Source organism: Salminus brasiliensis, chromosome 10, assembly GCF_030463535.1.
Source record: "Salminus brasiliensis chromosome 10, fSalBra1.hap2, whole genome shotgun sequence".
Classification (NCBI taxonomy): domain Eukaryota; kingdom Metazoa; phylum Chordata; class Actinopteri; order Characiformes; family Bryconidae; genus Salminus; species Salminus brasiliensis.
The window spans coordinates 13,534,958-13,560,080 of NC_132887.1; the positions used below are offsets into that span (position 1 = coordinate 13,534,958).

Consider the following 25,123-nt stretch of genomic DNA (forward strand, 5'->3'; position numbering starts at 1 on the left):
AAGGACATTAGCTTAGAATATCACAGCTGCATCTATGCTGTGGAGCGGCTGCAGAGTGCTGAAGTGTCTGTAACTATGGGTTACATCTGCCACATGTACAGCCTCTCTCTTTTGATACTGCAACTCTATGCTGGATGAACATTGCATAGGCACGACCATAAAGCGATGGGATGGTTAAAACCTGAAGGAATGATCTGTCGTTTTCAAGATGGGCTAACTGCAGCTCCTGCATTTCCAGCATCCTGATTATTCCTGTCAAGAAGATGAACGCAGCTGTGGTTTAATAGCCAGCATCATAACTCTCTGTTTGCAGACAGCCACCCTGAAGCTGGCAGAACTGATAGTGGCCCAAATGACCCTGAAACTCATTTATTACCCCTGAATGTGTCAGTGGGACTGCACCAGAGCAACATCGTTATTAAACTAAAGGTGTTAGCATTGAACGAGAGTGTGCATGTTTCTAAAAATGAACCAATAATAAATTCCTGAAACTTCCTGGACATTCTGAGTGAACTAGACTCTTGACATTCACTGTGTTAAACAAAACAACAAAAATAAAGGCCAGATTCACAGCCGCCTGTTCGGGAAATAGTCAGGCTTCTAAAGAAAACCTTCAATGTGCAATTCTCTGACAAAATGCTGTATTCTCTGCACTGCATCTCTTCTTGTCAAGGTATACAGATATTCTGATTATACCACCACTCTTGGCCAGTCCCCTCTCCATCACACATAACCTCATGGAAGATGACCCATAAGACTGCAAATCAGTGTCTTTCCTTGCATTCATTCACACCATGCCCTGTTCAGAAACCATCAACTTCTGGCAAACAATGTAAAGAGGTAAACACTGGTTACATACAGCAGCACAGGAGATAATATAGGTAGGCACTGCACCTTATTGTTCATTCAATCGCTTTAACCCCAGCTTAAGTTGAAGGGGCCTGTGATCTGCATAAACAGTGCAGTGCTATTCTTGGCACGGCTGTCCTGAATAACTCAGATAGGGAGTTTCTGGGGGGGGGGTAAGCACGTGTGTCTTGGTGTGGCATGTGACGCTCTCGGATTCCCAGTCCTTTCGTAAGTCTACTATGGCAGATATTTTAACCACCCACACACAGGTCTATTCAAATGAACTTGTTTATACTGATTTTCAAGAATGTTTCTAGAGACACATGAAGTCACAGAGTTATATGGTAATTCTTAAAGGCACTAAACGTGATTCCTTACACTGTTATTCTCCAGTTTAGATACAGCATGCTTCCTGATCCATATACCCACAATGCTAAGTAAGACCCTTCTTTTGCAAAAACACCACTGCCCATTAGTGGTATTTATAATTGCAATATAATTGTGAGTTAATAGCTAGTAAATGTTAGGTAAAAAGCTTTAAACACAGATTTAAAGAAAGTTTATTGTTATAAACCATTGCAATTATTTTTAAAAAATGAATAGAGTCAGAATCAGAGACAGAAATTAGCATTTTTAAATACGACAGTGTTTTTTCTCTCTGTTGGACATATTTCTTCCATGAGCAGCAGTTTAAAAGTAATATACAGTTCCCCTTTCATCATTCCAAAACAAAAAAATAGTGCAAATGCAATCACAATCATAAAACCATTCAGTAGTCATTAACTGAACACAAACTGACATTGACAGCATTACAATAAAGACAATGTAAGCATTTGAGATAATTACACCCATAAAAATGTTGTGCAAAATAAAATATTTAAAAAACAATCATGCTTAAAGAATAAAATGTATTTCTTCATACCCTTATTGCCATATGAACCACCTAAATAACTGGTCCCTCTTTGGGAGTTTAACTACTGAGGATGACAAACATCCCCAACTATGTGACTAATTTGCACCAGTGAGTCGTAGGGTCCAGGCCCAGGAGCACGGCATCTCATTAGGGGGCAGAGTAGGCAGGTAAATCTGGAGACCACTGGGTTTTAGCGGGTCGAACTTCAGTGGTTTATGGCCCAGCAACACCACCTGATTTAAAAAGCAAAGATTAACCACAAAAAATGGTTCTGTACAAAGGAAAAACATACACAACATTATGGTGGATGACACAGCAATGAAACAATAAACAGAGTTACCTGTGTACTATCTGTCACAACAGGTTCAGCCAGGACAACATATCCTTTATTTGGCCATGAAAGTAAGAATGCATAGATTGCCTTCTCCTGTGGTCTCCATGTGTACCTTTTGGATGAAAATACACATGTGAATGTATTTAAATTTTTACATAATGATTTTGCATAATGCTTCATATTGTGTGCCTCCTTCCATTCAGAAGCATGTCTTACACTAATTGACTTAACAGTAGCAGTACTAATACAACAGCAGTTCTAATAATTGATTAAAGATGTTTATTCTAACTATTTATTCTAAATCTAACTAAACATTGGATGTTTAAATACTACAATCTGTTGTGTTTATTGACTGTGAAATTGCACTGATAAAGGAGCTCACCAGATTCCAGGTGTAACACTGTCATTCTGAGCTCTCCATGCAGTAGTGTTGTAGATTCCTTCCCCATTCACGTTTAGCCACTGCCCCATCTGTCGAAGCCTCTCCTCAAACACAGGAGTGATGCGGCCATCGTGTGTTGGACCCACATTCAGCAGCAGATTCCCCCCACATGACACAGTCTCTATGAAGCTCTTTAAAGCAAGCAGAGTAACACAGACATATTGTACATTAGAATGACAGCACATACAACTACAATTTTCGAGATTAAGGTCTTTATTATCTGAGATACTAAATTATATCAAATTATAATTTTCACATTTCCACATGCTTTATTTACATTGCAAAGTATTGCTGATCACTGAACTCACCTTAAGCAGCTCCTCAATGGTGAGGTAGTCGCTGAGTTGTGCTTCTCTTCTAAAGCCCCAAGAATGCTTGTCAATGGATATGCAGCTCTCCCATTTGTGCTTCAGCAGGTGTCCAGGGTTGTACCGGTCAGTGCAGGTGTAATATCCACCATGCTTACAAATACAGTCCTTTCCCCAGCGGTCATTAGTTACAACTGTCTCACGAACAGGGCTGCAAATACACAAACACTGTTCAATACATGTGGTAACATTTCAACACGGACACCGCCGTCGCAGCGCCATGCATGACTATGATCGTGACACAGCGAATAATATCTTCACCTCTCGTTGTATAGCCAGGCCAGAAACCCGGTGCTGTTCCAGTACTCGGGAGGGGCATCTCCATCTCCATCAGACCACAGCAGCTCAGGTTTGTACTTGTTCACGAGCTCATAAAGTTCAGGCAGGGACTTCTCACGTGCAAATACATTGGTTTTAAAGTTGTTGGCAGCGTCTGCTCTGAAAAGAGGGTGAAACCACTCAAACTGCGAGTGGTAGAGTCCAAGGCGCAAGTCAGTGTTCTTCCGTAAGGAGGTGGCTATCGCATCCACCAGGTCTCGCTTTGGCCCAACATCCATTGCATTCCAGTTCCATGAGTACTTTGAGCCCCACATGGTGTAACCTGAGAAATAACATATGTATGTTTAGTCTAACTTCACTGCAGTGCCGGATAATTTCATCAATTATCCTTTTTTAGATCTTGTAAAATACTAAGAACAATTTACTGAGCTGTAAAAAGTACTAACAATTCCCTGATTTTTGTGTATTTCCATACAAAAAAAAGACAAAGACATCGCTAACAGAAAGCAGTCATGTTTATTAGTTAGGCTTTTGGCAAATGTTTCGCACCATCTGCTGGACCCAAGCAGTCATTACAGCACTAACAGTATACACAGTTAGTTACTTTCTATAATGTTTACAATCACACCAACCTTCATGATGTTTACTTGTGAGGACAATATACTTTGCTCCTGATGCTGCAAAGAGGTCCGTCCACCACTTTGGGTCAAAGAACTCTGCGGTAAACCTTGGGGCAAAGTCTTGATACTGGAATCCGGGGGGAAAGTTTTTCAGCATGAAGGAAACATAGTCTGGTATTTTCTGGCCTTGCCAATACCACCTGTAGACAGATTCGTTTAAAAGATTTTGTTTATCCAATTCAATATCTACCTTAATGCAAAAAACTGCAACAGCACTATAAAACACTTCATGATTTCTCTAGTATTGTATTAAACTTATTTGATAATGTACAATTAATGGTTCAATTTCTAAGTTAGATAAGCCCAAAGTAAGCATAATAACACAGAAGTGGCTTGAAGTGTATTTCAATCAGTTATACTGACTGTCTGTTGGTTAGGAAAAGCATACAATACAACATTTGATGTAATTTTAAATCAACTTTAAATGTTATATATTGGCTCCAAAAAATTATTTTTTTTGCATTACAAGAATATAAGTACTATGTCAAAGTCATAGTGAACGTTATTGTCATTTAGACTATACACAGCAGGACTGCTGAGCTAAACGAGACTTCAATGTGCAAATATAACAATTACGCTAGACAAGTAGACAGACAGCACTGATAGACATAAAAACACACAGAACAGAATAAATAGTTAATATCATCTTTACTTTTTTATAAAACATTTTAAGTAAGTTACTGCACATAGTAATATTATTGCACGATGTACCAGGAATGGGAAATTTCCAGAAATAGATTATATAATAAATTATAATAATATATTATAAATAAATAGATTAATACATAGATATGCATATATAGAAAAAGCTAGCCAGCCATAAACACAACCCGGAACCGGCTCTTAATAGACTGCGATCTCCATTTGTACGCAAATATCATATATAAATATCAATATTGTCACAGATCATTTTTTTAAATTATGCCATTATTTTATACATTTCTCTGCAACACAGAACTTGTTTTTTGAAAACACTGAATCCAAGCTTTTAATGCGTGCAAGAAATAAACTCACCAGAACCATTCGCTTCCGTAGCTGGGGACTGAAAACACCCCCCAGTGTATAAAAATCCCAAACTTGGCTTGATCAAACCATTCAGGCACAGGTCTTGAATCTATCGAATCCCACGTAGGTTTATACTGACAAACACAGCCTCCCATCAACAAGGAGAAAGATAAAACCCACAGGCTTGGTGCACCCATGTTTCTACCCTGGCCTGCTCTAGTCACAGGCAAGTTCTCCGGTGGTTAAACCCTGTGCGGATCACATGGTGCCGCTTGCTCCTAGCTCATGTGATCAACCAGAAAAACCAGAAAACTGCTGCACTTCCTCGTTGAAATGCAGGTTGTTATGCTCATTGTGTGTGAGACTGGGAGAGCTGGTGCTAGCGGACTTGGTGAGGCGGTGGAGTGATGAAGGTCTCTGTAGCCGAGTCATAAAGGCGTCCTGGCGTTGCCAAGGTATCACCAGGTCACTGCCGGTGCGACGTACGAGCGGTTAGCTGCGTTGCCATTAGCCATTAGCATTTTCGCCAAATACAACAGAAGGCTAGATTACTGAACTGCGACTCGGACATGGCTGGGTGCCTTCCTGCCCCAATAGGCTTTTAGGCAGCGTTTAATACGTGTCAAACACATCCTTATGTTTTCCAGAAATACCGCTTTGAAGGAGGGCCTGCGCGCTCCCCATTTCTCATGGCACACTAAAAACGTGCCCTCGACGCTGGAGGGCGCAAGTGAAAGTCTTCAAGCCGAAATTGTGACTTAAGATAAACAAAGACTGAAAAAATGGATTATATGTAGTACGTGTCTTGGTGACACACAGACGATACCATTATTCAGTAAACTGAGCACTTTCTGATCCAATTATTTGGGGGGAAAATGTATAGCGCTTTTACAACTGGTGTTGTCACAAAGCAGCTTTATAAAATCAGTAATCAGTAAGAGGACAAGAGATCAACAACATTAAAAGACATGAAAAAGCAAGCCAAAGGCGACAGTGGCAAAAAAAAAACTCCATCAGAGCTGGAGGAAGAAACCTTGGGAGGAACCAAGACTCCCAAGGGGGGCCCATCCTCCTCTAGTCAAAACAACTTGGTCAGGTGTGCAAAATAATCACACTATTATAAGATAATGATCATAGTGTAGTATAACTTAATATAATCATACAAGTGATTGTAAGAATAATATGTAAGTGGGTTTCCCAAAAGCATCATAACCTTAACATCATCTGAATTCTGACAGTGTTCAGAGTGATATGCCTTCTAGCACAAATGCCTACAATGCTTTCATAAAGCTTAGCAAGTTCCTTTACTTTACGATAGCACCAAAGTATAGCCTGAATCAATTAATGCCTAAGTATAGGATGTATAACTGCAACGCTTAATTAAAGAAGCGGTAAACTGAGGGCTTTTTCAAATTTATTGGTGTAGATCATCACAATGCTTAAAAAAGGGTTTCAGATAAAAGTCATAATTCTCGCTTGAGCAGCAGTTTAAAATTAATATACAGTTCCCCTTTAATCATCCCAAAACAGAAAAACAGTGCAAAATGAATCAAATATAAAATCATTCAGCAATCATAAATTGAGCACAAACTGAATTTCACAGCATTATAATAAAGACAAAAAAGTACTGCAAAAAAAAAAAAAGATAAAAAAAAAAGACAAAACCTCCATACGCTTGTTTCAAAGTAAAAAATCTAAATGACTGAAAGAACAAACGTCCCCAACTATGTGACTAAGCTGCACCAGTCAGTCGCAGGGTCCAGGCCCAGGAGCACGGCATCTCATTAGGAGTAAGAGTAGGCAGGTAAACCTGGAGACCACTGGGTTTTAGTGGGTCAAACTTCAGTGGTTTATGGCCCAGCAACACAACCTGATTTAAAGAGCAAAGATTAACCACAAAACATAGAAATGGTTGTAATAAGAGGAAAATGCATTGCATTCATGTGAGTGAATCGGCAGTAAAACATTTACACTGTTACCTGAGTACTATGTGTCACAACAGGTTCAGTCAGAACGACATATCCGTTATTTGGCCATGAAAGCAAGAATGCATAGATTGCCTTAGTTTCCCTTCTCCATGTGTACCTTTTGGATTAAAAAAAAAAAACACACAATTGAACACTGTATGAATTTGATTGTTGACAGTGGTTTAATGATGCTAAGTGTGCATCCTATCAAAAGAAGCACGCTTACACTGATAGGATTAATAGAAGCATTACTAAATATGCTTTAAGAAACTCCTCAAACTTAAAGAAAATTCCTCATGTTTATGATTCCTTTCTTTTCCTTTGAGGTGTTTTATTGTTCAATCTATGAAATCTGATCTGTGTTTATTGACTGTGAAATTGCACTGATAAAGGAGCTCACCAGATTCCAGGTGTAACACTGTCATTCTGAGCTCTCCATGCAGTAGTGTTGTAGATTCCTTCCCCATTCACGTTTAGCCACTGCCCCATCTGTCGAAGCCTCTCCTCAAACACGGGAATGATGCGGCCATCGTGTGTTGGACCCACATTCAGCAGAAGATTCCCCCCACATGACACAGTCTCTATAAGGCTCTTTAAAGCAAGCAGATGGGCATGGACTTATTATACATATAATTATAACACATAAGTTTATCTTTAATTAATTGTTTTTTAAATGTTGCACTGGGAGATAATTATTCTGAAGCCAAAGTGCCTCTTAATTATGTGTATGTAATAAACAGTATATACAATTTAGTATTTTGTTTTGTTCTAATGGAAAAACTTATTATTATTTTAATTATTATTAGTATTATATCCCAGAATGTCAACAAATACAATATATGTTGTTATAGGTCAATAATTAGGGTCATTATTGTCTGAGGTGCTAAATTACACAAGCTAATTGTTCTGATTATACAATAACAACGGATTTCCACATGCTATACACACATTTCAGACTCACCTTAAGCAGCTCCTCAATGGTGAGGTAGTCGCTGAGTTGTGCTTCTCTTCTAAAGCCCCAAGAATGCTTGTCAGTGGACATGCAGCTCTCCCATTTGTGCTTCAGCAGGTGTCCAGGGTTGTACCGGTCAGCGCAGGTGTAATATCCACCATGCTTACAAATACAGTCCTTTCCCCAGCGGTCATTAGTTACAACTGTCTCACGAACAGGGCTGCAAATACACAAACACTGTTCAATACATGTGGTAACATTTCAACACGGACACCGCCGTCGCAGAGCCATGCATGACTATGATCGTGACACAGCGAATAATATCTTCACCTCTCGTTGTATAGCCAGGCCAGAAACCCGGTGCTGTTCCAGTACTCGGGAGGGGCATCTCCATCTCCATCAGACCACAGCAGCTCAGGTTTGTACTTGTTCACGAGCTCATAAAGCTCAGGCAGGGACTTCTCACGTGCAAATACATTGGTTTTAAAGTTGTTGGCAGCATCTGCTCTGAAAAGAGGGTGAAACCACTCAAACTGTGAGTGGTAGAGTCCAAGGCGCAAGTCAGTGTTCTTCCGTAAGGTGGTGGCTATCGCATCCACCAGGTCTTGCTTTGGCCCAACATCCACTGCATTCCAGTTCCATGAGTACTTTGAGCCCCACAAGGTGTAACCTGAGAAATAACATGTGTATGTTTAGTCTCATACCTTTTTCATAAGTGCATCAGTTTTATACTTCTTACATGCTAAAAGCATCAGGTGTTAATTGGTAAAATACGGAAAATAAAATGGGAAATTAAGTTCGGCTGCATTAAGTGAAATCTTTGTGCGTTCTGCGAGAGATGAGAAGTTGCTGTTATGTATTAAGGAAGTAAAAAAAAACAAAGGCACTGCACAAGTGAAAAGAAATTTCCATTTCAACACATGACTGGGTATTAAAATCACACCCACCTTCGTGATGTTTAGTTGTGAGGACAATATACTTTGCTCCTGACGCTGCAAAGAGATCGGTCCACTGCTTTGGATCAAAGAACTCAGCTGTAAACTGTGGTGCAAAGTCTTGATACTGGAATGTAGGGGGGTAGTTTGCCGCCATAAAGAACACATAGTTTGGTATTTTTAGGCCTTTCCAAAACCACCTGTAGACAGATTTATTTAAAAGATTTATCTTTATCAATGCAATATTTGCCATATGACAAAGAACTGCAGCAACAACTATAAGAAACGATATGATTTTTTTTTGATGATGAGTACTACTTGTTTAGCAATGTAGCAATTGTTCTTTCCAGTAGTAATCTGTAGTATCTGTGTACCATCCAAGAGTAAACTATTGTAATTGCCTGAATTTACTACTACTAACTTATAAGATTCTTAAGGAAATAATAGTAGTTTTAGAGTTATTTATTTGTTAGTGGGATTTGTTAGACCGATTTTGAGGGCCGTGAAAAATGTATTAATTGGGCCCAGTGCAATTTCTTTAATGGGGCCCAAAATCCCTGGCAGTGCCTGGTTAAAGATGTGTTTTATAAGGGGTAGAAAACTTACTCATTATGACAAGTTCAAGTTCACTGACTACAGGTACAAAGACATTCTGCAGTTGTTCCACTTCTTAGGTAAATTGTGAGCCCAAAATGTATATAAAACCATGGAGGTTAGTCATGCTGGTGGCAATAATTATTAGGTCTGACTTATTATTTATGCATTATTCAAGGCGCAGTGGTGGCCCGGTGGTTACAGCCCTGGGTTACTGATCACAGTGGGGTGCGTTCAGTGTCTGTCCACTGTCTGTCCTTTGAGCAAAGCACTTCCCCTTCCCTGGTCCAGGCGCGCCATTGCATGACATGTTAAACATTTTGTTATCATAAAAAGTTCTTAATGATATAATACACAGATTGCTCTGGCTCCTATAAACTATACAGATCTACACTATCCAGTCATGAAGATGTAGCAGGACAGTGACTGGTTGACATTAAGACCTTGTTGATGCCTTCAAGGAAAAAGATCAGAACCACTCTAGTTTTTATAGGTAAATAAGACTGGCATTTGATCACCCACTGATCTGCAACACTGGACTTGTGTTACTTACCAGAACCATTCGTCTCCGTAGCTGGGAACTGAAAACACACCCCAGTGTATAAAAATCCCAAACTTGGCTTGATCAAACCATTCAGGCACAGGTCTTGAATCTATCGAATCCCACGTAGGTTCATACTGACAAAGACAGCCTCCCATCAACGCGAATAAGAGAAAAACGCACAGGCTTGGTGCACCCATGTTTACGCACTCGCCTGCTGTGCTCAGGGAAGGGAAGCTCTCCAGTGGTTAAACTCTTTGCAGATCACACAGTGTCCTATGATCTCCCAGCTCATGTGACAGCTAATTTACAATAGAAAAGGAAACTACCGACCAAGCAGCACTGCAACCAAAACAGTGCTGCTGCATTTCCTCATTAAACAAATGTCGGCAGCATGGTTGCCAGATCCAGTTCATCCATTTATTTTTTTATTATTCTACAGCAAATAGGTTTTCGGCAGTAGAACGCTAACATACTGAACACCTAATGCAAGTTGCTTAAGTGTACAAGACTTGAACAACTTGAACTCTTGAACAACGAGACTTTGGACAGAGTGATCGCTACACCATACGACAAAGAGTCAGGGATGATTTGTAGATCAGCGAAACTGCGCAAATCCTGCGCATCCTGCGCTCTGTGCGTTGTGTCATATCCGGTAGCGACAAGCTGAGCTATGATCGCTTCTTCTTTAACATATAAATACTTATTCTAGTGAACGATTTATCTTACAGAGGGTTCATGCAGGGCTATATTGATTGCCACTGTCATATCTCTGCTGGGGAGTTTGATGACGTAAGACTTGGATCTGTAACTTTGTTTTCTGGGCTTTGCAACACTCCTAAATCTTTACCTATAGCTACATCAGCTTGGCACTGACCCTTTTTATATTTCTCCCAAAAAGGACATCGGTCATGTTATTGAGCAGGCAAAACAGGTAATAGCATTGTAATGCATGCCTTCCGTATTGTATTTCTTGTCATGTGCAGCTTGTTTAGTAGCTTTGGGGTGTTTATTCTGTATTATTCCAGACTGGAGTCCTGGCTCTTCTTGCTGTGGCAGAACATGCTGAGGAGTTTGAGAAAATCATTCAGCTGTCACAGAGGTAGGCCACATTTCTTGTACAGGCAGGCATATGATGGGTGGTCTTTGTTTGTGATCTTTGTACTGCAGATGTTCTTGTTTTCTTTCAGGTTTCCTGGTTTTGTGATGCCTTGTCTTGGGGTTCACCCTGTTCAAGGCCAAGACCCAGAACAGCCCAGGGGGGCGTTACTAGAGGTAAGAGCTGTGGCATGATTCATGATTTGTGTGATTTTCCCCTCAGATGTTTTAGTTTAATACACTTGTTTTTGTTCTTCACAGGATCTAGACTTGGCCTTACCCTTAATCGAAACATATAAAGAACACATTGTGGCTATTGGTGAGGTAAGGCATTTCAAATCTATTTCAACTTGTATAAGAAATCAGTGTAAACCACACATTGTAAAATATCATAAATTTGTCTCCAAGTATCATGATATTTATATATTGTATTTATTATTATATAGGTATGTTTTTGCCATATCTCCTACCCTAAGTAATAAATAAATTGTATTTTAGCAAACTCTGCCTCACTAAAAGTAATCTGGCTTTGTGTGTTTTGCAGGTTGGCCTTGACTTCACACCCCGGGTGGTCAACAGTGATGCAGGGAAAGAAAGCCAGAGACAAGTGCTTATTCGGCAAGCAGAGCTCGCAAAGCAGCTAAATCTACCTCTGTACGTCTCAGATGGACCATTTTGACATAATCAATTTATTAGTAGTTATAAGGCTTTTAAATAGTATTACACACAGTATATGCATGAGTAGGGTACTGTCATATGCCTTGACATAAAAAGGTGAAAATGTAAAATTCACTATCTGTCAGGAATGTCCACTCAAGATCTGCTGGAAGACCTACCATTCATCTTTTAAAGGAACTAGGTAACCTGTCTTCTACACTGCGCTGATGGAACCTCCAGCCATTGACCATTTAATGTGAACTAGACTTTAAGCACTTTATCATTTGTTTAAACCAGGTGTAGAAAATGTCCTCCTTCATGCATTTGATGGGAAACCCTCAGTTGCAATGGAGGGTGTCCGTGCAGGATATTTCTTTTCTATACCGCCATCGATTGTAAGAAGCGAGCAGGTAATTGTCTGGAAGAGAATTTTCTAAATCTATTAAGTTCTAAATTAAAATGCTTTTATCACAAAGTCTAGTATTTTATATTGTTAAGGATATATGTTTATGTTTTTCTGCTAAGAAGCAGAAACTGGTGAAACAGCTGCCACTGGAGAATATGTGTCTGGAGACGGATTCGCCAGCTCTTGGACCGGAGAAACAGGTACAACCCCTAATCCGTTTGAAATGAATGCCTAAATAAATTCCTTAATCTATTCGGATTTCTTTTTTGTTGTCATTGTTTCTTTGTTTGCTTTGGTTGCATATTACCTAACCTAATTTATTTTGGACTGCAGGTGAGGAACGAGCCAAAGAATATCACCGTCAGTGCCGAGTACATTGCTAAAACTAAAGGAATTTCACTGGAAAAGGTCAAGGAAGTCACCACACTTAATGCTCTTCGTCTCTTCCCCAAGTTGAAGACATTTATCAAAATGTGATCAGATCAGAAGGCCACTACCAGTGTTAATATCATGTAGTGCAGTGTTCTGGTGTTTGAAAGGAACCTAGCTATAAAGTTAAATTGCAGTGTAACCATTATTTGAAGGGTGTGCAATGGTAAGTTGACTGTTTGAAGATTTATCTTACAGCAGGACAGTGCTCTGAACTACATGACTAAAGTAGCTGTGGAGAGTTTCAGAGACAGAACCTGCAGAAGATACAACTGCAGGCAAAACCTGAATGGAAGCTGCATTGTAGTCCTGGCATCAAGAAAGCAGCGGCGGACACCAACATCTAGTGATGTTTACAAATTGCTTCAGCCAGTTGTGATGGCAAAGGATTTGCAACAAAGTACAGGAAACATTTTTATTTAAGATAATGAATTAAGTCAAAATACTTTGGTACACAGAAATAGTGATCCGTGCATACAAGGGACCTTTGTTCTTTGCTGTATGGTTGACCTAATATAGTATCGTCATATTAAATCTGACTTTCCACATGTTATCATTGTTCTAATCTGTCTCATTTCAAATCTAGAGTGCTGGAGTGCAGGGACCAAAAACAAAACGTGTATCACTGTCCACATATACTTCCAGATGTGCCTGTTCACTAGATTTAGAGGAAAATAAACATTACAAGTGGATGTGATTTTATGTAAAATGAATTTGTACGAATCTGTGTTTGTCTATTTATATAAATATAAACAAGACCATTTATTTTAAGGTAAAATAAAGACTTTTTTAGGAACAAACGTAACATGAAACTGTAAATGTCTCATAGAATCCGCCTGAAAGATCAGGTCAGCTTGTTTGACTTGGCTTCAGGGGATTATTTATAACAACAGTAGTGGCCCTGACATGTATCCTGATAAAATAACAGGGACAACCAACTTCAATTTGTACGCAGTCGAGTAGCCAAGACATCGTTTTGGTGTCCAAAGTTTGCTTATTTATTTGCTGTGGAGCTACTAGACCAGTTTGATGGAAGTCTGTGTGCCAAAATAAGACTTTTTTAATGTTAGCTACTTTAGCTTTATAGCTTCAGTCATTCTTAGACCCCAAAGTGTGGCTTGGCTAGATCAACTTCATTTGAGAATGAGTTAAAATATCAAGTAATTGTGTAGCTTTGTTTAAACTCAGTAAACTAGCTTTAGACATTTTAAATAGAATTTCTTTGTAAGAATCACATTTTTGTCTGTATTTATAAACAAGACCACTTATTTTATAGGAACAAACGTAACAGTAAAATGTATGTTTATATATATATATATATATATATATACATTGGTAAAATATATATATATATATATATATATATATATATATATATATACATTGGTAAAATATATATATATATATATATATATATATATATATATATATATATATATAATTTTTTTTTTATTTATTTATTTTTTTTTACCAATGTAGGCATTGATGTATGGTCACATACGTCTGCATACTCTACGTTTCACTCCAGTGATAAAAACGTTCATTGAATGGTTCCTCAAACTCAACAAACAGCAGGAGGATCCGAAGATCTGTGCTGGGCGCTAGCTGTTGGTCTTCACTCACGTTCAGAGACCTTTAAACCTTTTAAATTCAGACCAAACTGAAACCATAACACTCTTTATTTCCGGACGCGACACATTTCGAGGTAAAACGCTGTATTACGGAGGGTCCCCGGGGTAGACGTGCCCTTTCGCTCGATGAAAAGCGTGGGGGGGAGGAGAGGAGGGAGGACAGGAGGGGGACAGGGTGATGTAATCAACACTCAGAAGATGTTTTAAAGGCGGGCAAAGATCATTACATGTTGATGGAAACTTTGTATTTTAGAGGATATGATAAACTGGGGTTGATATGATCAGGGAAGCGAACTAAAGCGGTTAACTTTGAGAGAAAACTAGCACAATGTTACCCTTCCCCTCCGTGTAGCCATTGTGTTACTGTAAGTGATCACGTTATCCTGGTGGCTAAGTTAGCTCTACAGGCACCCACATGGTTTCTCTGATTCACTTCATTTAGAGCTAGGTTCAATTGTGTAAATTAGATTCAAGTCTTTCACCGTTTTAGTCGATGTCCTTGGCCATATTAAGCATGAACCATCATACATTTTAGAAAGCTATTTATTTTTTCCCAAATTAGATTTTTGTCTTTAAAGTGCGTCATCTTAAAATGTATCTAGAATTCATGTTCATTATTTTACATTACAGTTTTATTTGATATTAATAAAGACAATAACACTAAAACACTATCAATCTGTTTTATTAAGAAGTCAAGCCTCCAGCCAGGCAGCAGGTTAAAACACGACTGTCCATTAGGTAGGAGCACCACTAGGTGGCAGAAACGCTGCATATAAGCGCTGCTGTATTATGTGGGTGACTGTAGCGCGTGTCCACGCCTCTTGTGTTGCTGACACGTCTCAGTGTTTCAGGAGCAGACTGATGGCTTGAATGGCTTTGTTTTGCACGGACTGTATTGGCTGCGCTTCAGCTTGCTTGCAAGTCACAATTTCCAGCTATGACACTGAAGGTGCTGTTGGCTAGACCGGTGCAGCTGTGATTAAATCTGCCAGCCAATGAACTTGTTTTACTGTTAAGCGACAGAAAAGTCTCAGTAACTTTCAGCAAGAGTTCAGACGCCTGTGGTAAGTAATGCTAGCTAAGGTTTATTTAGAGAACCTTCACGCGATTTAATATATAATAAGCGATAAGTTTGGCTAACTGTAGTTAACGCTTGTGTCTCGGCCTTGACACGCAGTCTAATGGGTGAATTACCTTGCCTTTGAATTGTCTTCTGGTCTGTGGAGGCGAGGAAGGCCTGCGGAGGGGAAAATCATGGCAGCTGATCTCTTACTAATGAGAAGACTCACCAGCCTCAGACAAGTGCCATATCAGAGTCCCAGCAGCTCTCTGCGACTGAGCTTTCAGATGAGGAGCAGCGTGGGTCTCAGAGAAAGCCTCCTGAAAGATCAGGTAAGCTTGTTTCACTTGGCTTCAGGGGATTATTTAAGAACAACAGTAGTGACCCTGACATGTATCCTGATAAAATAACACAGAGAATTTTCTTCATTTTTTGCGTAGTCGAGTAGCCAAGACATTGTTTTGGTGTCCGAAGTTTGCTTATTTATTTGCTGTGGAGCTGCAAGACCAGTTTGATGGAAGTCTGTGTACCAAAATAAGATAAAGTGTATATGTATATATTTATATGTATGTTAGCTGCATTAGTTTTATAGCTTCAGTCATTTTTAGACCCCAAACTGTGGCTTGGCTAGATCAACTTCATTTGGGAATGGGTTCAAATTGACCAGTGATATCAAGTAAGTCTGTAGCTTTGTTTAAACTCACTAAGTCCAAATAGTTCACTAATACAGGCACAAATTTGTGAATAATCTGTAGTCTGAATATTTACATTTACATCTAAGACGTTTAGCTCTTTTCCAGAATGACTTACAAAAGTTCTTAACCATTTGCTCAGAAAAAAATACCCTTAGCTAGTTTGTATCTGCTAGGATCCAAAAGATACTCTAAGCTTAGACACTCCTAAATACTAAAGTCAGTATATAACCTCAACAGCTTTGTAGAAATTCAGACAACTTCCTTCTTTCTAACAAGATTTTTATGCTTCCCATTATTTACATTACTGTGAAGAGTTGATTCATTTCCTGTGCTTGTTTCTTTTGCAGAACTATACTTGCAATGACAGAGGTGTTTCGAAACTCAGCAGTGTCATGGAATCGCTCCATAATTACTCTCGCCTTGGCAAAGGATTGAGCAATACTGAACGTGCCAAGACTCTTAACGGCCTGAAGGACGATGCAGAGGGCAGCGGCGCGGTCAACATTTATAGCAATAAATGTTTGGGGAATTCCAGATACAAGTTATTTGGAGGGCATACCCCCTCACCAATCCTGATTGGTGCACAGACCTGTTTGTTCCATCAAGATCATGCTCGCTGCAGCAATGTGAAAAAAGAAGGTGATGAGACCGCCAAAGATGCCAGAAGAAATGACTTCAAAAAACACAAGCAAATGGTAGAGTAGAAATCTGAGTCCAAAAATTTTGTGATTTGACATGACTTCTTACCATCTTATCTGAAGATTAGTAATGTTGTATTGTGAAGTTGTTTCCTACAGACATATTGATGTGATCAGCGTTTACATGTTTTTTCCCTCTTCCTCTATCTTAGCTCAGTGAGAGTGCCAGGGAACGTAAAGTACCAGTTACAAGATTGGGTCGTTTGGTGAATTTTGGAGGTAGGTCAGTTTGTTTAAATGCCAGCCTTCGAGTTGCCCATCAAAACCGGATTACAATCTGTTTCGGTACCTTTTAGATCAGTTGTGTGAAATGTGAGTAGTGTGTTAACCTTTAGAACAAGAAACTGCTATTTATTATGCTAATATTTTGTGTACTCTTCAGGCTTGGCAGTTGGACTGGGCTTTGGAGCAATTGCTGAAGTGGCAAAGAAGACCCTTAGATCTGATGAGAAGAAAGGTGTGCTGTATTTGTGGTCAAATATCAGTAATAGTTGTGTTCCTAACTTATTTAGGAACAAAATATTATATACATGTTGATAAGGTATCAAAGCTGGGGGGAAAAAGTCTTGTATGTATTTTTCAGCTGGATAAACTGTACAGATCATTTGTTACTTATTACACTAAACCATTAAGAACCTTTTTTGTGCTTTGTTTTCTAACAGGTCATAAAAAAGCTATTCTTGACTCCAACCCTTTTGTCTCTGAGGCTAATGCTGAAAGAGTTGTTCGGACTCTGTGCAAAGTGAGAGGTGCTGCTCTTAAACTTGGGCAGATGCTGAGCATTCAGGGTAAGAAATGAATACCTTTTACTTGACCTTTTGTGTGTTTACTCATCTTATTCTGCTAACATTTTGTTGGTCAGCATTCTTGCTTAGGCAGCACTGTTTATGCTTGGTTTTGCATACTTGTTTTCCTTCACCACTTTCATGGCCTGCCCTTGACACTGACTCATTATGTATACTGCCCCTATTGACTGCACACGGTTGTGTTTATTCCTGTTAAGAATGTGGCTGCATGCATGGCACAAATGTCATCCTGCACTTTCACTACAGCCACCCCTAGCCCCCACCCACAAGGCACCAGGGCAACCATGTTGAATAGAATCTCTGGATTTGCTCAACACTACAGCTGATTTGTTGTTTTGACCTGTAACTTAACTCACGATATTAACTCTGTCAGTATAATTTATAGTGCCAGTTCAGACCATGTAAATTGAAGCAAAGTATTTTTAAAGTGTCTGTGAAGGAAGCTGCATTCTCTCTTTCTGAAAAATAAAGTTGATAATGCACTACTTTGATACTGTATATCATGGTATAATACTGTACCTTATCAAAGAACAATGATCTGCTGCACACAATGCAGTGTGAGCTGAGCGTCAGGACAGTGCTGCTGACACCAAAGGCAGCTGACTCCAAATGTGCTTTGCACTAAAATAGCACAGCCTACAGGCCATAATATTCGTTTGAGGCATTTCTATAATCCTGTGTGCATGACAACTTCCTGGTTGAGTTCACAAGATCTTGGTCTGGATGATCTTTGTCCAGTGAGACAACAGCTCATCATCTCTAACCCATTACCTGTTTATTCTTCTAGATGATGCCTTCATCAATCCTCAGCTTGCAAAGATCTTTGACCGTGTTCGACAAAGTGCTGACTTCATGCCCACCAAACAAATGATGGTATAGTCTCAAATGTGAGAGTTTTTTCATGTTGAAGAGAAAAAAATACCACAAATAAGCGCTTTTCCAGTATAACATGGCAGCGCTTTAGAGGCCGCTTGTTTTCAGTTATTTTTGTGTACCTTTTTGTTTGACAGAAAGTAGTCAGCAATGACTTGGGCCCAAACTGGCGAGATCGAGTGGAGTTCTTTGAGGAGAAGCCTTTTGCTGCTGCCTCCATTGGTCAGGTGCATCTGGCTAAGATGAAAGATGGTAGAGAGGTGGCTATGAAGATCCAGGTAAGAGAAGCATGTTAATTATAAATGAGGGGGGTGGTAACAGAAAATAACAAGTATGATATGAGGCAGACTCCTCTTAAACCAGGTTCTTTTGGCAATAAAGAACTATGTTTTGTAAACATAAAATCTCACATAGCTTTAAACGTGACCATTTATTACTGATTGTGAGACATAAGGAAATTCCAGATCACCCAAACCGTGCTGTACCATGCAGTTTTATTGCCTGTGTGCTATATGGCATTTTGTATCTTTGGTATGGTACACATGTTCCCTGTGTGTTCTCAGTACCCTGGCGTGGCCAAAAGTATCACCAGTGATGTCAACAACTTGCTGACTGTCCTCAGTATGAGCAATGCATTACCTGAAGGTATGAGTTTTGTGGAAACCTAATAAGATCTTTGGTCTTAATTGTTCAGTGTAAATGCTATTTCAGTTGGTCCAGCTTGGTCTCTTCGTGTTACATTGTCATGCAGGACTGTTTCCAGAGCACCTGATCGAGGTAATGAGCAGGGAACTGGCTCTAGAATGTGATTATGAGAGAGAAGCTGAATGTGCCAAAAAATTCCAGTGAGTGTGTTAATCTATTTTTAGTGTGCATACTAGTGTATTGTTGGTGGGTTTGCTAACTTGATATTTTGTGCTGTCATTTGGCAGTTTTAGACAAATGCTATGTACAATTGTCATTTTGCTACCACTGAATGGGCTGCTTTTTTCCTATAGCAAGAATGCGCCCACTAGATACATATTACACACAGACATTTTGAAATGGTACTACTAACATATAGATAACATTAGGCCATATACAATTATAAATACCTTGGCTCATTTTAAATTGTATTTTACAGGGAATTATTGAAGGATCATCCCTACTTCTATGTGCCGAATGTAATCGATGAGCTAAGCCACCAGCATGTACTCACCACAGAGCTGGTGTCTGGTTTCCCCCTGGATAAAATCGATGACCTCCCACAGGAGCTCAAGAATGAGGTAAGCCTTCCATGTAATCAAAGTTGGTGTTGATCACTGCACCCAGTAAACAGGTGAACCTGGTGACCTGACTCATTACCATCCAGCCTCTAAAACTATTTTCTTCAGGTAAAATTATTTTTTTAAATATACAAAGAATTTGTTGATATTGTATGTAATGGCTTTGCTTTTGCAGATTGTCTTTCATCGATCTTGCCCTGGGTGCTTATGCTTGTTTTCTGTTATAGCCACTAGCCCGTGGAATATATTTACTGTTAGTCCAAATATATATTCAATAGTTTGAGCTCTTATTCAGAATGTTCATAAATAAATTATGCAAAATGTGTTCACTTGAAAAATTGGTTAGTCTACATGGGATTATTCTTTGTTTGTTACAGATATGTGAGCAGATTTTAATTCTTTGCCTGAGAGAGCTATTTGAGTTTAGATATATGCAGACTGATCCAAACTGGTCCAATTTCTTCTTTGACCCTCAAACACACAAGGTACAAATTTGTTTTAAATTATTTCCTCATTTTTATTCCCTCAGTTTTCCCCTTTACCTTACCTTTTTAATGCTGATCCTTTTTTTCCGTTTCTTTCAGGTTGCCTTGTTAGATTTTGGAGCCACTAGGGGTTTTGATGCAAGCTTTACAGATATGTATATTGAGGTACAGAAACTGTAAACTGCTTTTTTAAAGACCATGTTTCTTAGGTTTATAGTTCTGAAAGTTTAGTTAATGCACTGTTTTTCTGTTCTTTGTTAGATTATCAAGGCTGCTGCAGACAGAAACAGCGAGGGAGTTTTGAAACGATCAATTGAGATGAAATTTCTGACCGGTTATGAGTCAAAGGTACTGAGCATAATTTATTGCTGAAATCCACCTGTTACATTACATTGGGCCATAAATCATAAATGTAATTAATTTTACACAGTCATTTTGCAATGCGTCCATTATCCCTTTGAGCTAAAGAGGGTTAAGTGTACCAAAACCATCTTGATTTAAAGTTTAAGTCTAAGATCCTTTTAGGAACCCCCAGTCCAGGCTGTATTTGTTATTGTGCCTTTAATGCAAAAATGTATCTGATCTGTTCTGATTGGTGTGCATGTATTGTGGCTAATTCAGTATATATTCTTTGCTGAAACGCTCCACATAACTTTAAGTGTGAACAGGTGAGCCAACCTGCTCTTCAAGTAGGCTATGTAAATGTTCTGCTATTTGATATTATATTCGATTATTCTGCTTATTTTTTTATATTCTGGACCGTTTTTATGATGGGTAACAGTACTTGTTAGTGTGTTCGTTGCTGCTTTTCACTCATTAAAACATTCATTCTGTTTGTACAATCTTGTACAGGCAATGATGAATGCCCATGTGGATGCAGTCATGATTCTTGGTGAGGCTTTTGCCTCAGAAGAGCCCTTTGACTTCGGTTCTCAGAGTACAACAGAGCGGATCCACAGCCTTATTCCTGTCATGCTGAAGCAGCGGCTTACCCCTCCCCCGGAAGAAACCTACTCCCTGCACCGCAAGATGGGAGGATCCTTTCTTATCTGCTCCCGACTCAAAGCCAAGATACGCTGTAAGAACATGTTTCAGGAGGCCTATGCTAAATACTGGAGAAATCGCAGAAAAGCCCCAGAGTGAAGAGTAATGTGTGACGTTAAGTGCTGTTGAGTGTACTTTTCCCTGCTTCTGTCCTTTTAATTCATCTGTTGCAACAGATGACTGATCTAACAGATTGTGTCCTGGTGATTTATACCTCTGCAGCTGCGAGTGAGGATCTGTATTGTGTAGAGAGTAGACTTGTCTGTAATGGCATGATGTTGCAGACGATACAGTCTGGCTTGGACAACACATGACTATTGTGCATCTTAAGCCAATTATTGTATTCTAAATATTATATGGGCTGAAGTAAAGGGTTATGAATTTGCAGAACTTCATTTTCTAAGGTGGTTTACTGCTGATCCTTCCTGGTCAATCTAGAAGCAGAAACAAACACTGATTTTGTTAATGCTATTCAGTCTTTGACTATTTATTATCTTGTAGTGCATTGTCCGACCCATTTACCACAGCTGCTACTTCATTTAATTAAGCAGCCAGTAATATGATAACCATGGAGAGCATTTGTCTGTACACAAAGTTACACAAATACGTCTTGATCGCTTAAAAACATTTACACACATTTAACCTGCAGTGAAAAAAAGTGACTTTACTGATGTGTGTGTGTGTGTATATGTATATGTGTATATGTATATGTATGTATATATGTATATATATTCTATACTATACCCACTAAGGAGACCGTAGGGATGCATAGGGAGCAGCTGCACTTAAATAAACAGGCTCTGTAAAAGGTCACCCTGTGCTTCAAAAGTAGGTGTTCCATTATAAAGTTAAACAGTCCACATAAACACACACATGAAGTGTTGGAGATAAATCACTTAAATGTGAGCAACATCCTGTTCTGTCCACCGCTTCCTTCATCTCCAATATCTCAGTCCATGAAGTCCTAGGACTCGCCACAGTTGGCTGCATCATCCGAGTGTGTCTCTATTTGGATGGTGATGTTGTGGAAGTTAAATTCGGACTGGAGCAGCTTTGTCATGTCCATGAGAACAGTCTGTGGATTGGTCTGCTCATCTGCAGTGAAACAACAGTTAAAGTAATAATCCTGCCTGGTTGTCACGACTGCTACATGGCATATTTCAATAGTTTGTGGTGTTCCTTCATTCTTATTTATCGTGCCCCTTCATTCAACTAATTACCTTATTTAACTTCTACAATTCTAGTATCTTACCAATGACTGTATGGAAGGATATCTGAGGCTGACTCATGGTCAGCGCCCAGAGGTGAAGACTGTGTGTAGCTTTGACTCCTCTGACTGAGAGCAGAGCTTCCTTAACAGAGTCGAAGTCTATTCCATGGGGAGTTCCTTAAGACAAAAGTATACTTTTTAGAGGAGTTGCCTTGTTAAATATCAGATAATCAGCTGCACAAGTCTTGCTATTTGGATTATCTGCTTACCTTCCATGAGTACTCTGAATATGTCTTTCAGAATTGTGGATGTTGTTGCGAGAATAAATATGGAAAATAGAAAGGTACAAATAGGATCTGCTATTTTCCACTCAGGCTGTGAGAAGAGTAGAGTACATTCATCATTCTTCTGCTTTTAGTACCAGCTTTTAAACCTGGTTTAAATTACATGTCTGGGACAACTGAGAAGATAAAGGTGCTTTAAAGGGTTGTCTGAGCGATGTAATAGAAGAGCCACTGTAAAACAGATGTGATTAAAAGGTTCACCAACCCAACAGTAGACGACTGTGGCAGCTAGCAGAACACCCAGACTCTGCAGCAAGTCTCCCACCACATGGATGAAAGCGGCCCTCACACTGGTGTTACTGTGGTTATGGCAATGACTGTGAGGAGCTGGGGACTGGTGGAGAATAAGGGCCATTCTAGAGAAAACATCAAGTAATAAGCATGACATGAGTACACATTTTAAGCAGATGAAAAATGGTCTAAGAAGGTGTTTGAGTCTTCAGTACAAATAATTCAGTTTGTTATTGGATCATGAACTTACAAGATGTTTGCTAGCACAGCACAGCCAGAAGTGATGAGCATCACACCACTGTGTATTTCGTAGTCATTTTTGAGGATCCTCTGAATGGCGATGAATACCAGAACAGCGGTCACAGCCCAAATGGAAAGCACAGACAAAAGACCACCCAGAATCTCTGTGCAAAGTAAACAGACAACTGTACATTAGGGATACATGTATGGAGCACCTAACTACTGGCTACAGACTAGAGTTCTGCTGGTGGATGCACAGATAATAAATCTTAATCTTGGCATTCATGGGGCACCATATACATGCCCACAGATCTAAACACAAAACAAGTGTAATCAGCCAATATAATTGATAAACAACAGCTGATAGTAACCTGACCGATGCCAGCCATATGTCATGGTTTTGGAGACTGGTTTTGAGGAAATCCACAGGGAGAAGAGGCTGATCAGGATGCTGCCAAAATCAGTGAGAAGGTGAGCTGCGTCAGTCATTACAGCAAGACTATGCGCAGCATAGCCACCTACAGTATTGGAGAAAAGAATCCAACACTAAATGTAACAGATCAATTAGAGCAATGTAAATTGGGCAAAGAATGACAAAGAAATCTGGCTAGGCAACCATCACACCCAAATAACTATAATTTCACTGAACTAAGGGTTTGTTTTTTTATATTATGATGTTATGGCATGATTATTTACTATTGATATAATATCATTTTTATTGTTGCAGGTAAATCATCTTAAATCTAGACTATATAGTCAAATTTTTGAGATAAAGAGCAATAAGAATATTTTCACGTACTATATGTCCAAATGTTTGTGAACACCCCTTCTTATGAATGCATCCAGACACAACGTTGCATCCATTGCTGACACAGATACACAAATGCATGGGCTAGAGGGGTATAAAGCATCCCAGCATTGATCTGTGAGGCAGTAATGTGCTCCATCCAGTACTTGTTGGGTCATCATCCAACATCCAACTCACTAACGCTCGTCACCGTATGCAATCAAATCCTCACATCAATGAAAGCCTCCCCTGAACAGTAGAGTGTTACTCCAACAAAAGTAGGATAAACATTGTTTTATCCTCTTGATAAAATAAATATATAATACAGGTGTCCCAATACTTTTTGTCCATGTAGTATATTTATAGACACGTTTTCTAGTTTTAAATCATTTTAAAGAATTTGTTTATTGACAGATAAACAAATGATTGTTTATGAGTTATGTTGTTTATGACAATTAATAAATAACAAATCTATGAACATGTTGAATAATCTTCAGGTTTTCCTTGCCAGGATATTTGTGCAGTGTATGAGGTTGTAGCCATTTATTTTTTATTTTTCACATTTAAAAAAGCTTTTTGGAAATATCTTTATTCTTACCAATCACTTCTCCAATCATGAAGACCAAACAGACAATGGATGTGATTAGCAGCTTCTTCCGAGCACCCAATTTCTCCTGGTTTTGGGCCCAGGCTGCTCTGCTGTTATGGCAGTGAAAAGCTGCCACTCTGCTCCCATGTTCTTCCTCAAATTCAGTGCTTAAATAGTCATCCCTCAAGTCATCAGATAGACTGAAGACAAGAATAGGCTATATTTAGAATAACATTACAGCTGGTGCAAGAACTGGTAGTAGTACTAGTAACAAGCACTGTTACGTAATACTGAATAACTGAAAAAAAACTTTATTTTAACATTAAAAATGAATTAATTTAAAAACTATTTCTAATCTCAATTCAGTATGTACTTAAACAACTTACCTCCGAACAGGAGAATACGGATAATTGTCTTGCCTGGTGAGCCGAACCTTTTCCGAATTCACCATGGCTGTATTACTAAGTCTCACCCAAACAGAACTACCAAATAGCTCGCCAAATGACTCCCTGGCCTCCTACACTGGATAGAGTGTTTTAAAGCATTAAACTCATATAAACAAATCTTCACAGAAAAAGAAACTCAGAAGTTCAAAAGTAGGCAGGCCTGCATTAAAAACTCCTAACAGTGAAGTGGCATATGCTGCTTCTTATGCTGTCCCTTCATCATTGCACAACACATACAAATTATCAGCTCTCCATTTCGGAAAGATAAGT

The 25,123-nt window shown here is 39.1% G+C and overlaps 5 protein-coding genes across 6 annotated transcripts; 2 read left to right on the plus strand and 3 right to left on the minus strand.

Moving 5' to 3' along the window:
- Positions 1-1,393: 1,393 nt before the first annotated feature.
- LOC140564727 (plasma alpha-L-fucosidase-like) lies at positions 1,394-5,563 on the minus strand. The gene is made up of 7 exons (XM_072690350.1): positions 4,880-5,563; positions 3,818-4,005; positions 3,168-3,507; positions 2,847-3,057; positions 2,479-2,669; positions 2,103-2,208; positions 1,394-1,995 (listed from the first exon to the last, which is right to left on the minus strand). Exons 1-7 carry the CDS (start codon positions 5,065-5,067, stop codon positions 1,858-1,860), a joined length of 1,362 nt encoding a protein of 453 aa, XP_072546451.1. The 5' UTR covers positions 5,068-5,563; the 3' UTR covers positions 1,394-1,857.
- Positions 5,564-6,271: 708 nt separating this feature from the next.
- On the minus strand, positions 6,272-10,322 carry LOC140564728 (plasma alpha-L-fucosidase-like). The gene is made up of 7 exons (XM_072690351.1): positions 9,872-10,322; positions 8,737-8,924; positions 8,120-8,459; positions 7,799-8,009; positions 7,238-7,428; positions 6,850-6,955; positions 6,272-6,740 (listed from the first exon to the last, which is right to left on the minus strand). The coding sequence occupies exons 1-7, from the start codon at positions 10,057-10,059 to the stop codon at positions 6,603-6,605; spliced, it is 1,362 nt and encodes a 453-aa protein (XP_072546452.1). The 5' UTR covers positions 10,060-10,322; the 3' UTR covers positions 6,272-6,602.
- A 192-nt stretch (positions 10,323-10,514) lies between these two features.
- LOC140564729 (putative deoxyribonuclease TATDN3) lies at positions 10,515-13,000 on the plus strand. Of its 2 annotated transcripts, none has more exons than XM_072690352.1 (10): positions 10,515-10,651; positions 10,761-10,793; positions 10,888-10,961; positions 11,050-11,134; positions 11,219-11,281; positions 11,502-11,611; positions 11,761-11,816; positions 11,912-12,024; positions 12,140-12,220; positions 12,354-13,000. In XM_072690352.1, exons 1-10 carry the CDS (start codon positions 10,598-10,600, stop codon positions 12,495-12,497), a joined length of 813 nt encoding a protein of 270 aa, XP_072546453.1. In that variant the 5' UTR covers positions 10,515-10,597; the 3' UTR covers positions 12,498-13,000. The 2 variants fall into 2 exon arrangements, with proteins under 2 accessions (XP_072546453.1, XP_072546454.1); XM_072690353.1 differs by having other exon boundaries at positions 12,143-12,220.
- Positions 13,001-14,256: 1,256 nt separating this feature from the next.
- coq8ab (coenzyme Q8A, genome duplicate b) lies at positions 14,257-22,542 on the plus strand. The gene is made up of 15 exons (XM_072689295.1): positions 14,257-15,144; positions 15,307-15,472; positions 16,183-16,530; positions 16,686-16,752; positions 16,916-16,990; positions 17,196-17,321; positions 18,127-18,212; positions 18,350-18,490; positions 18,776-18,857; positions 18,964-19,057; positions 19,336-19,477; positions 19,855-19,962; positions 20,062-20,127; positions 20,224-20,310; positions 20,815-22,542. The coding sequence occupies exons 2-15, from the start codon at positions 15,335-15,337 to the stop codon at positions 21,103-21,105; spliced, it is 1,851 nt and encodes a 616-aa protein (XP_072545396.1). The 5' UTR covers positions 14,257-15,144; positions 15,307-15,334; the 3' UTR covers positions 21,106-22,542.
- LOC140564145 (proton-coupled zinc antiporter SLC30A2-like) lies at positions 21,684-24,858 on the minus strand. The gene is made up of 8 exons (XM_072689296.1): positions 24,794-24,858; positions 24,417-24,607; positions 23,403-23,549; positions 23,042-23,195; positions 22,766-22,916; positions 22,486-22,591; positions 22,259-22,393; positions 21,684-22,101 (listed from the first exon to the last, which is right to left on the minus strand). Exons 1-8 carry the CDS (start codon positions 24,856-24,858, stop codon positions 21,971-21,973), a joined length of 1,080 nt encoding a protein of 359 aa, XP_072545397.1. The 3' UTR covers positions 21,684-21,970.
- Positions 24,859-25,123: the final 265 nt, after the last annotated feature.